At 33.2% G+C, this 12,894-nt stretch overlaps 1 protein-coding gene across 1 annotated transcript; it reads left to right on the forward strand.

Annotated features, from left to right (window-relative positions):
- The first annotated feature begins 2,866 nt into the window (after positions 1-2,866).
- On the forward strand, positions 2,867-12,891 carry LOC134844824 (uncharacterized). The gene is made up of 8 exons (XM_063861639.1): positions 2,867-2,994; positions 3,075-3,299; positions 6,501-6,733; positions 7,239-7,521; positions 8,999-9,144; positions 10,195-10,477; positions 11,955-12,093; positions 12,713-12,891. The coding sequence occupies exons 1-8, from the start codon at positions 2,959-2,961 to the stop codon at positions 12,883-12,885; spliced, it is 1,518 nt and encodes a 505-aa protein (XP_063717709.1). The 5' UTR covers positions 2,867-2,958; the 3' UTR covers positions 12,886-12,891.
- Positions 12,892-12,894: the final 3 nt, after the last annotated feature.

Consider the following 12,894-nt stretch of genomic DNA (forward strand, 5'->3'; position numbering starts at 1 on the left):
TGTATGATAAACCGAAAAAGCTGAAGGTTTCAAATGTACAAAAAAAGTCCCAACCGGATTCGAGCCTTAAGCAACTGTCGTTTAAAGCATCCATGTTATCCTCACGCCAGATGCGCCAGAAGGTTGATTCAATTTAGATTTATGGCAAAGCTAGTCAAAGACCTGCAACATTTTCTTGTGCGAAATTTTGTGATCAAAGTCTTACATGGAAAAAACTTCTTGTACCCGGTTGCAACACCCGAGCTTATCGCAAAAGTAAAAACCAATTGTTGTTTTTTTATTCAAAACTTCTATTTTATATTTCATATGGAGGCTCTTGTCCATCATAACTTCCAAATGAATTAAAATACTCAAAATAAAAATACCCCGCCCCAAAATAGACCAAATTAAGATTCTCAGTCCCGATAGACCAAGTTAAGATCCTCCATTTTCCATCCCAAACTCAGAATTAAATTTACATACCCGCAACCATTTTTTCGTGGCGGGAAGAGGATGTAAATTTGGTCCCAACAGTTATCGGGTCGTATTTTAGTAGACAGTCATATTTTCGTTTTCCTTGTATATTTTGCAATTTTTTTAAAATGGCAATAAATAGCGGTAATGTCATTTTTTTGGTGCCGTCGACATTATGCGGCCAAAAATTTTTCTCGGCTATTTATAAACAATTTTCTTGGTTAGCCAGTAAATGACGAAAAACAGCACTCTAGCTTAGCAAATAAAAATAGTCTGAGTTTTGTGACGAAACCATTTTTGTGGGCACGCACCGTCAAACTCTGGGTTCAAACGTACTAAACAAATCACAATGCAAGATTAGTGTAAAAAAATGAAAAAATAAGTTTTGTTATCGATTCAAATTAGCTATTCTTAGATTGCGTACTTGCTGAGAGACTTCTTTGTAGTCTATTTTTTTGGCTCAACGTTTGTTTAATTGATTTTAAACAATAAAAAAATAAAAAAGAGTTTAGTTCTGATTGGCTAAAGTTTTAATGTTGTGTGCTATAAAATAAGGATTAATTTTTTGCTGTCAATTCTGGTAGACACTAGTTTCCTCAAATAAACATCGAATAGCTAATTATCGGTCTGGTCTTTCTTTTTAGTCTACCTTTCTTAAATTGATTTACCCAAAAGGGAAAAACCAGCATATGATCTGTTCAGTTTTTCACGGAGAACCGCTGTTGTGCCTCTGGTTAACATCTAATTTTTTTTTCTATATGTTTTTTGGACTGGGTATTGTTGCTTCATCCTCATTCAAGGATCTCGAAGATCCGACCTTTTGATTAAGAGGCTGTTACGTAACCACTTCACCGCCACTCCACGAGAAAAACCTCTACATTAAGCCTGGGTTACGATACTGATATGCAAAAACAGCTAAAACAAAACTAATAAAGAGAGATTATAAAGTATATCTATCACACCATAAAAGGTGAAACGTTGATGGAACTTTTCAGGAGGTTTTCGACTGTCAACATTGTTTCAAAAATTTTAACGAATTTACAACATGTTCATTTCAAAAACACGATTTTGACGCAAAAGCGGTCGTGAACGGCAAAATCGATCATGAAGGGTTTTGAGCCGCAGATAAACTAATTTTTTTCAATCACAATTTTTCTGCTCTGAAGCACTATTTTCTGAAAAATTACCAAGAAAACGGTTGGCTGGTCCAACGGTTGGCTGGTCCAACGGTTGCCTGGTACAAAAATTATCAATTTTTACCAAGAAAACGGTTGGCTGGTACAATAAAAGACAAAATATATAAAAAAGCTAAATTGCTACTGTTCACTTTTCTGGTGCGAAAAGCCACTGAAGATTAAAAGTTCGGGATTTTGTATTAATGGATACACGGAAAGTAAAAGCAGAAGTTATCATAATGTAAGTAATCTAAGAGAATCTTCCAACTGAGATATGGCAATACACAATTTTCCGTTCTTCAAATTTTGTTTTATAAACTTTAAAAATTGACGTATGGATATGCTCATCACAAGAAAAACAATAACTATTTTATCACACTAATTGTGTTTTATAGCAATTCAGGTGAAATCAGAAGTTTTTCAGCAGATAATTGATCTTTTTACAACTAAGTGTAAAATTTTATACTTCGAAAAAATCAAGCTGATATTGATATGGTATTTACTGATTCTAAAATTCGTCGCGGGCTGTTTGTAAAAAAAATTGAATTGAGTGTCTTAGAGTGGATTTACGTTTTTTTCCAGAAAAACTTTTTCGATCGAGTTGCTTCTGTTGGCTACTTTGCGATGCTCCGTCCGTTTGTACAGTATTGCAAGTGTTGCGGAACACCATTTGCGGTTTTGTCGAACGTATGATATAAATAGCGTAAAAAATATATTTTTTAGAAATAAGTTAAATTTGTCTTGATTATTACGATGGTCGTCCATTTTGCATTGCAAGTGGTGCGATGCTCAGCTTCGTCTCTGTCTACGGTTTTTCGTTTAAGAAAGTCATTTCTTAACCTTTTCATCACATAAGAATAAACTGTGAAACAATATTTTGCTATCTGCCTGATCGTATTTTTTTCAACATCGTCTTGCTCTGTATGTTGGTTTTGATTATGGCCAAGAGAATGAAGAAACTATTCAGCATTAAGTATTATTTTTGTCCATTTCAAGTAAGAGCAACAAAAAAGAGCCACTTGGAGTCAATATCTAGGCAAAGACCAATTCAAATGGCCTGCCTCAAAAACTCAGTTGAAGAACGTGAGATTTGAGATAAGCCAATTTGTTCATCTCTAAAACACATATACCCAAATTCATGGCTCTACTATCATAACCAACTCTTATATCCTCCATCTATCATCCAATCTCAAACGCACACGCGCTGGTTCTTCTTCATTCTGCCAATCGAATAGCTTATCTAGGTTGCTGGTGTACGGTTAAATCTGCATTATGCATCGCGCATCATACAACAAATCATTTTGAAACAAATTCGAACGTAGCTACACAAATGAAATTATTGTTTGATTTTGGTTGTATTTTTTGCGTAAGTTATCATTCCCTTGTTTAAAAAAATATATAGTTGAGTGTAAAACAATATTTATTTGGTTTTCAAATTCATTTTAGGTTACATTCAGTTTGACTTTTGAACTTCTATCTTCAACTCGGACATGGTATGCTTCGGATGAGAGAAAAATCTATGAGTGGAGTATTGTGCCGACTCGCCAGCGAACCATATTCGATATCCGAACATCTATCAGTGGTAAAAATGGGAACATATGCTGCCTGGCTGTTAATTACCAAATTGGTAATCAGGTGTTTGTGAGCGACACCGGAGAGAACAAAATTTTGAGGAAAGTTAATTTCTTTATTTTAGTTCTTTTCTGTTGGACCTATAGCTAAAAGTTCTAAATCGCAATCTAAATTTTTAGAGCAATGGCTGCTTCCTCAGTGATTTTTACCCCTTCACAACGCATGCATAGAGCAAAAAATTGACGAATTTATAATTTAAACTTAATGAATTAATTTAAAAAAAATTAACCCATTGAACTCCAATATAGTTAATAAAGGGAGGCACACGAACCAAATTATGTCAAAAGTTTAACAGAAAAACGTCAAGAAAGCATTTCCAAAAAACGTTTATTAACTGTTAACTATTACCAGCGCATTTTCATTAGTTTCGAACTATAAAAACCGATGAAAATTAAATCACTGCACTTCAACATGAGAATTTTCGAAGGCCATTTTGAGACTAAACAATTGATAAACGATCCATAGAATATTTTGGCTTTGGTAAATCATCGCGACTGCAGTTTTAAAACGTTTTTTTTTTTCAGTTCAATTAAGCATTATTTTGTCCGATTATACTGTTTAAACATGATTAAAAACATTTAAAAAGACTAAATATTTTGTTCTTTTTTGAGTAGGTCTTTTATTCAATGCCTACAATAGCCCAAGTTTTATCACTCGAGTCAACCAGTTTGACCGAATGACCAAAAGTCCCTATAATAAAAACTTTCTTAAGAGAATCTTACAGCTTCTTAGAAAACTTTAAAAATAGGCTAACAACTGTACAAGATAGGATCTTTTTCTTAAAATAAAATTGAAAAGTAAAAGAAAAATTTTTTTCGCAAACAGTTTTCAAAACTATTTTTCATTTATAGACAAAACTAGCTAAATTTTCCTGTATTAGCCAGTAGCAAGTTTCTGCACGGTCGCAGAGTATAATAACAAAAACCCAAACTCATATGTGGATTTTAGCAAGTCGCGACATGAGTTGACCGAAAGAGCCACTAACCTTAAAGAGCTAGTTTTTTTTTGCTGATTCCTATTAATTTTGAAATTTGTCAACATACATCTGAATCCTACATACAAACGATTTTTTTTTGTCTAGAAAACAATTTTGAACCGCTAATAAGGTATAATTAAAAGGTTTGGAATGCATATATTTTTATCACAATCTGAAAACTTTAAAAACACAATTTTGAAAAAAAACCAAGAAATATTTCCATTATATTTTTTTTATCTGTAGCAGCGCTATAAAAACACATTCAAACTGTTTCTGGCTCTTTTTTCAAAAAATTTTGTTGTTTTTGTTGAAAAAGTTTCTATTTAACGCAAATTGTAAGATCGGTAAAATTCACATTTTAATAGAAGCTCTAAGATAAGAGAATTTTTTTGCAGGTTGATCAATCCAGAAGGCCCTGAAAAGTTATTTTTACTCTTTTTATATTCGTTTCGGAAATACTTTAGCGGCTTCTTCAGATGTTTTTGATTTTTTGAAGGATAACTGATGTAGAATATAACTTATTTATTACGACTTTCAAAAATGCCTCAGTTATAGGCATTTGTTCAAATCCTCTTTTCACATCAAGAAAAAAAACCATTTAAAAACCATTTTTTTTTCATTAATGCGGCCAAATTATTCTGTGCTATTTGCACAGCATTTATCGCTTTTAATAAGATTATCAGTTTGGCTGAAAGTGTTTTTTTTCCGTGACTTTACAATCCTGATTAAATAGTTGTAGGCCAACTGCTTTATGAGAAGTCTATCAAAAACAGGTTTTAGCAGCTCAAAAAATTCTTTGTTTAATCATGTCACAGACTTTTCATAACTGCCCATCGTTCAGTTGAAAGAAAAAACAGTTTTTCAAAATAAGCACGTGCTGACAAAGACATTTTTTTTTCGAAATTTTGATTTTATTTGGTTGATTAGTGTATCGAAGAATGTTTTTTATTGCATGTCTATGCACAAACAAAAGAAACATTTACGTGATTTCAAAAGAATCAATTAGGTGATTTCAAAAATCAATGTGAAAGCGTCTTGGCAAACAATGTGATATTACTAGCAAAATTCAATTTGAGACATGATCATAATAAATTGGCAATCCGTAGGAAAAGATCTTAAGATCTTTTGACAGCTCTTCTGCGATTCGCAGAAAGCGTAACTATAATGATGAATTTAAGCGGTGGTGAGGCAACAATACCCAGCCCAAAAAAAAAAAAAATATGCATGTAGTTCTTAACAGGGGCACAACTGCGGCTCTCCGTGATGAGCTGTACAGCTCGTATGTTGGTCTTTTCCCTCGTGGATAAATGGGTTTATCTATTTCACAAATCAGCAGGATTTATTTTGCAAATGAAATGTCAAAATCTGATCCCAAGTTTGAGATGAATTTAAAGTTTCATTACAATTTATTTTTGTCTTTCAAACTATTCTCTTTTTTTTTCTGCGTGTTGTGATAAATAATCTAAGCAAAAAAACAACAATTAGGCAAAAGTGACCGTCATAAACATATAGGTTCTTTGGAAAACAGTTTTTATGAACAAATTAACTAAAAAACGAGAAAAAATTGTAATAAAGTTGAAAACGTCAAAAAAAATTTTTTTTGCAGAAATTGTTTGAAATATCGAAGCTTTTGATTCCCATAATGGCGCTAGAAAAACTCCAAAAAGACACTTCATTAAGTAAAATTATTTTTTCGGCTTAAATTAAGTATGAATAAGCTATTGTACGCCTGCACGCTCACTTTATTAGCTCAAAATTTGACCAAAAATCAAAAGTTTCAAACCGGTTTTCTCAACACTGAGAAAATTTTAATTTTTCGAAACTTTTCACAATAGTTTGAATTAGGACTGAAAGGGCTTTAATTTGGTATATCATTCGAACGTTTTTGATGATTATTTCTCGTATTTAAGGAAAACAAAAATTTGAAAAAAATGAAAAAACAACTTAAATACACCCGAAAACAAAATTCCTCCCCATTTTCAATAGTCGCAACGAAAAAAAATGAGGTACCACACTCTTTGGGAAACTCCAAATGGAGAAAAACTTCACCCATAGTTCCTTCCCCCTTAGCGAAGTGGTCAGAACAAAAAGAAATAAAATAAATCTTGAGTCATTCTAAGTTGTTTAATACTTCAAAAACAATTGAAACTAGTTCGTATCATGTGTTATCTTAAAACGTTTACTCTATGTGTAGCGTAATCAGGAAAAAAACTGGAGAATAATTCCCTGCAACTTTGGTCATTATTTATCAAATATAACTGTTTAGACTGGACATTGAATCTGATTGGGCATTGGACCAACCAATAAAAGTGCAAAAGGAGATAGTTAGGGACCGCGTGGCCCACAGTCTCGTATACGACGACACCAACGACTTCTTATACTTCGCCACGATTGATTTCATTTGGAGGGCCAGGAAGGACGGAACATCTCTGATCTCTCTCAGGAAAATAATGCCGCATTTCAAGGTCTTGTCGATGGAGTTTAATGTCAAAAAGAGGTTAGTTAAAACTTGAACATTTTCCAAGATAATCCAGAGCTTCACATCATTTGTTTTACGAATAGAAAGAAGAGTTTTTATTAACAGCTTGTAACCACTGGCTAAATATAAACAGAAAACACTTGAGTTCAAATATAAACAGAAAACACTTGAGTTGAAGTTTTGAAATCATCTCATTCAATGTTTGGGTTGACCTTGTTGAATTACATTGAGATATTTATCGGCAGCCAAAAAACTTTCAAGTATAGCCTAGGTTTTGGCTATTTGTGGTATTTCATAGCACGTTGAAATTTCGTAGCAGTGAGGAAAAAATCTAAAACTTTTTAAAGTTAATAACCCAACTCACGACTGATGAGCATAATTTGAGGTACTAAAATTGGCTGAAAAAATACACCGAACTCTTTCGAGTTTCTTACCACTCTTTCGAGATAGGTCGGAACAATTAAGTTCAGTGCATAAACTGGAAAGATAGTGTCAAAAAGTTCAATGACTATTTTATTTGCAGCGAGTTACTTTGGAGTTCTTGGAACGAGCATGATAAAACTGGGAAGTTGACAACATCTCACGTTCCTGAGCTGACTTGCACCAAAGACATTTTCGAAGGGAACTCCAAACTGGAGAGTATGTTCCTGTTTTCACCAGATAAGCTGTATGCGGTAGATTCAATAAATATGAAGATAGTGTCCTTCGATGTCAATACAACCCAGCTGGTTGCATCCAAAAGAAGTCGAGAGGAGTTTTCTGAGGTACACGGAGGGGACGCAGCTAAAGGGCTATTTGTGCATTCGGTTAGTTGATGGTAGTTAACAAACCTATCCTACCATGACCGATTTGGTAAATTTTTGTTCCGACCATTGAAAATGGGGAGGAACTTTGTATTCGGATGTGTGTTAGTTTTTTTTCTTTTTTCTTTCTTTTTTGTTTGCCACGCAAAATCAGGTACCACAAATCATCAAAAATAATCGAATGATATGCCAAATAAAGCCCTTTCAGTCGTAATTCGAAATATTTTCAAAAATTTTTAAAAATTTGTCTCAGTGTTGAGAAAAATTGGTTTAAATCTTTTGATTCTTAGTTCAACTACGAGCAAGTAACGCGATTGAGTGTTTTTCGTTATATAGAAAAAAAAAACATTTTGTTTTATGTTTTTCGGCTCACAAAATTTCAAGTTAATATCAAGAAAAATATTTTGGATGTTTTTGTCAGCGCTTGTTTGCCAATTAAGGTTTTCAAAAAAATTAAAACTATTGTACAAAAAAATAAGAAACAATTTTTTTTTCATTCTTTTGTTTGATAATCATTTTTTTAAAAAAAGTTGTCGATTTTGCTTACTTTGAAGAAAACAGAACAAACTTTTTATTTCAGATTTTCATTGAATATGGTCGGAATATTCTGTGCTATCCTTGCTTTATTTGTTTTTATTCCAAGCATTGAAAATGGGGAGAACCTTGTATTCGGATTTGTGTTTTAGTTTTTTTCTTTTTTGCTTTCCACGCAAAAATAGGTAGATTTAAATAATCTTCATTGATACATCATATTAAAGCGTAATTCCAACGAAATTAAACAGTTTGCAAAAACTGTCCCGGTGTTTTCAATAACTGATTTGAGTTTTTCAAATTTTGGTCGATTTAGAACGAGTAAAACGAGTGAGCAGGATTTTTATAGATGGATGAGCCATTTTTTTGGACATTTTTTTGAAAAATTTTGGCAAAAACAAATCGCGTATTTTTTGGCGCGCACTCCACTAAAAATTTAGTATATATTGGGGCCAAAGATGCCGTAAGAGTTTTCCGGGCTAAAATGGATATAAAATAATAGCAAAGTGGAGAGGGAGGAACCCTTTGGTTGGTGAGCGGGTCAAATCCCTGGAGAGGGGAGTGTCCACCCCCTGCCCACCTAGATCCGCTCATGAACGTTCACTCGGTCCAAAAGTTTTAATCAACTGAGCTTATAAAAACCCTAAACCTGAGTTAAGTTATAAAAATTTGCAATTTTGATAAAGCGCAGAAATGAGAAAACATATGATCTGATGATCTGATTTGAAATAGATAAAATTTGTTCTTCCTCTCTTTCCTTGTTATGTTATGCTGAATATTTGAAATGAATTAGTTCTCGCCGGATAAATAAATTCTTTCCTTCTTTCTTTCTTTCTTTCTTTCTTTCTTTCTTTCTCTCTTTTTGATCGTTCTTTCCTTTTTTTCTTACTTTCTTTCAATCTTTCATTACTTACACACTAAATATTGCCATGAACAAACTTTATTTCAGGAATCGAAGATGATCTACTTGAATGAGAAGTCACGTGAGCTGGTCTTCTGTGCACATTCGGGATGCTCTTTCTTGAACTTCTTCTCCACTGAGTTCACACCCTCAGACATCAAGCTGAACTTGAGCAGACAGATCGCAGGTAAACAGTAGCCGCATTATATATTGATACATATACGACTAATTTACCCAGCCATTCGGTATACGGGTACTGGATATGGGTACTGAACGTTCCCATAGTACCTTTTTAAATCGTCGTTTTCTGATAAATACATCTGAAAAATATTTACCCTTTGGAAAATTTGCGTTTTTTCAGTTTGCCGAGTTTCATTTAATAAATCCAACCCGCATCCAATTTCAAGCGTTAATAATCGATTATATTACCATTTTAGTACCAGTCTTACTAAAATTGAGAAACATTCGATTTTAATCAATTAATAATCGATTATAATCTCTCTTTTTAAAATCAAATTATAATTAATTATAATCCATTATAGTCGATTATAATCGATTATTTATTCGGCTATTTTTCGATACAATTATAATCGATTTTGATTATAATCCATTATAAATCCTTTAAAAACCTAGTTTTGGTAATTATAATTGTCAAAAAATCATCATAATAATCCGTTATAATTGATTACTTACGCCTAAACTTGGATGCGGGAGCTTTAAAGTATTTTTCACAATCACACTGAACTCGTTTTCTGCCTGAATAAAAGATAATCCAGAGCTTCACATCATTTGTTTTACGAATAGAAAGAAGAGTTTTTATTAACAGCTTGTAACCACTGGCTAAATATAAACAGAAAACACTTGAGTTCAAATATAAACAGAAAACACTTGAGTTGAAGTTTTGAAATCATCTCATTCAATGTTTGGGTTGACCTTGTTGAATTACATTGAGATATTTATCGGCAGCCAAAAAACTTTCAAGTATAGCCTAGGTTTTGGCTATTTGTGGTATTTCATAGCACGTTGAAATTTCGTAGCAGTGAGGAAAAAATCTAAAACTTTTTAAAGTTAATAACCCAACTCACGACTGATGAGCATAATTTGAGGTACTAAAATTGGCTGAAAAAATACACCGAACTCTTTCGAGTTTCTTACCACTCTTTCGAGATAGGTCGGAACAATTAAGTTCAGTGCATAAACTGGAAAGATAGTGTCAAAAAGTTCAATGACTATTTTATTTGCAGCGAGTTACTTTGGAGTTCTTGGAACGAGCATGATAAAACTGGGAAGTTGACAACATCTCACGTTCCTGAGCTGACTTGCACCAAAGACATTTTCGAAGGGAACTCCAAACTGGAGAGTATGTTCCTGTTTTCACCAGATAAGCTGTATGCGGTAGATTCAATAAATATGAAGATAGTGTCCTTCGATGTCAATACAACCCAGCTGGTTGCATCCAAAAGAAGTCGAGAGGAGTTTTCTGAGGTACACGGAGGGGACGCAGCTAAAGGGCTATTTGTGCATTCGGTTAGTTGATGGTAGTTAACAAACCTATCCTACCATGACCGATTTGGTAAATTTTTGTTCCGACCATTGAAAATGGGGAGGAACTTTGTATTCGGATGTGTGTTAGTTTTTTTTCTTTTTTCTTTCTTTTTTGTTTGCCACGCAAAATCAGGTACCACAAATCATCAAAAATAATCGAATGATATGCCAAATAAAGCCCTTTCAGTCGTAATTCGAAATATTTTCAAAAATTTTTAAAAATTTGTCTCAGTGTTGAGAAAAATTGGTTTAAATCTTTTGATTCTTAGTTCAACTACGAGCAAGTAACGCGATTGAGTGTTTTTCGTTATATAGAAAAAAAAAACATTTTGTTTTATGTTTTTCGGCTCACAAAATTTCAAGTTAATATCAAGAAAAATATTTTGGATGTTTTTGTCAGCGCTTGTTTGCCAATTAAGGTTTTCAAAAAAATTAAAACTATTGTACAAAAAAATAAGAAACAATTTTTTTTTCATTCTTTTGTTTGATAATCATTTTTTTAAAAAAAGTTGTCGATTTTGCTTACTTTGAAGAAAACAGAACAAACTTTTTATTTCAGATTTTCATTGAATATGGTCGGAATATTCTGTGCTATCCTTGCTTTATTTGTTTTTATTCCAAGCATTGAAAATGGGGAGAACCTTGTATTCGGATTTGTGTTTTAGTTTTTTTCTTTTTTGCTTTCCACGCAAAAATAGGTAGATTTAAATAATCTTCATTGATACATCATATTAAAGCGTAATTCCAACGAAATTAAACAGTTTGCAAAAACTGTCCCGGTGTTTTCAATAACTGATTTGAGTTTTTCAAATTTTGGTCGATTTAGAACGAGTAAAACGAGTGAGCAGGATTTTTATAGATGGATGAGCCATTTTTTTGGACATTTTTTTGAAAAATTTTGGCAAAAACAAATCGCGTATTTTTTGGCGCGCACTCCACTAAAAATTTAGTATATATTGGGGCCAAAGATGCCGTAAGAGTTTTCCGGGCTAAAATGGATATAAAATAATAGCAAAGTGGAGAGGGAGGAACCCTTTGGTTGGTGAGCGGGTCAAATCCCTGGAGAGGGGAGTGTCCACCCCCTGCCCACCTAGATCCGCTCATGAACGTTCACTCGGTCCAAAAGTTTTAATCAACTGAGCTTATAAAAACCCTAAACCTGAGTTAAGTTATAAAAATTTGCAATTTTGATAAAGCGCAGAAATGAGAAAACATATGATCTGATGATCTGATTTGAAATAGATAAAATTTGTTCTTCCTCTCTTTCCTTGTTATGTTATGCTGAATATTTGAAATGAATTAGTTCTCGCCGGATAAATAAATTCTTTCCTTCTTTCTTTCTTTCTTTCTTTCTTTCTTTCTTTCTCTCTTTTTGATCGTTCTTTCCTTTTTTTCTTACTTTCTTTCAATCTTTCATTACTTACACACTAAATATTGCCATGAACAAACTTTATTTCAGGAATCGAAGATGATCTACTTGAATGAGAAGTCACGTGAGCTGGTCTTCTGTGCACATTCGGGATGCTCTTTCTTGAACTTCTTCTCCACTGAGTTCACACCCTCAGACATCAAGCTGAACTTGAGCAGACAGATCGCAGGTAAACAGTAGCCGCATTATATATTGATACATATACGACTAATTTACCCAGCCATTCGGTATACGGGTACTGGATATGGGTACTGAACGTTCCCATAGTACCTTTTTAAATCGTCGTTTTCTGATAAATACATCTGAAAAATATTTACCCTTTGGAAAATTTGCGTTTTTTCAGTTTGCCGAGTTTCATTTAATAAATCCAACCCGCATCCAATTTCAAGCGTTAATAATCGATTATATTACCATTTTAGTACCAGTCTTACTAAAATTGAGAAACATTCGATTTTAATCAATTAATAATCGATTATAATCTCTCTTTTTAAAATCAAATTATAATTAATTATAATCCATTATAGTCGATTATAATCGATTATTTATTCGGCTATTTTTCGATACAATTATAATCGATTTTGATTATAATCCATTATAAATCCTTTAAAAACCTAGTTTTGGTAATTATAATTGTCAAAAAATCATCATAATAATCCGTTATAATTGATTACTTACGCCTAAACTTGGATGCGGGAGCTTTAAAGTATTTTTCACAATCACACTGAACTCGTTTTCTGCCTGAATAAAAGATCTGAATTCGCAATCTTAAACTGCATATTGTGTTTCAGCGGACGCCATAAAATACCAGCCCAAGTTGATCTCAGCACACCAGACATACTACTTTCCCGACTCTGTTGTGTTCGATTTCGACACAGATGCAAATCAAGTATCCAAAGACTATCCTCCCAGATTTGCCAAATTCCAGTACCAGGCTTCAATACAGCTGCTTCAAGGAAAATAACATCATTTA

The sequence above is a fragment of the Symsagittifera roscoffensis genome, chromosome 4 (genome assembly GCF_963678635.1).
Source record: "Symsagittifera roscoffensis chromosome 4, txSymRosc1.1, whole genome shotgun sequence".
NCBI lineage: Eukaryota > Metazoa > Xenacoelomorpha > Acoela > Convolutidae > Symsagittifera > Symsagittifera roscoffensis.

What these genes read in the sequence shown, in the direction of transcription:
- LOC134844824 (XM_063861639.1), top strand. Translation starts at nt 2,959, where the DNA reads ATGAAATTATTGTTTGATTTTGGTTGTATTTTTTGC. An exon ending in GAGTTTAATGTCAAAAAGAG is followed by an intron (nt 6,734 to 7,238) that starts GTTAGTTAAAAC and finishes TTTTATTTGCAG; the next exon opens with CGAGTTACTTTGGAGTTCTT. An exon ending in AGACAGATCGCAGGTAAACA is followed by an intron (nt 9,145 to 10,194) that starts GTAGCCGCATTA and finishes TTTTATTTGCAG; the next exon opens with CGAGTTACTTTGGAGTTCTT.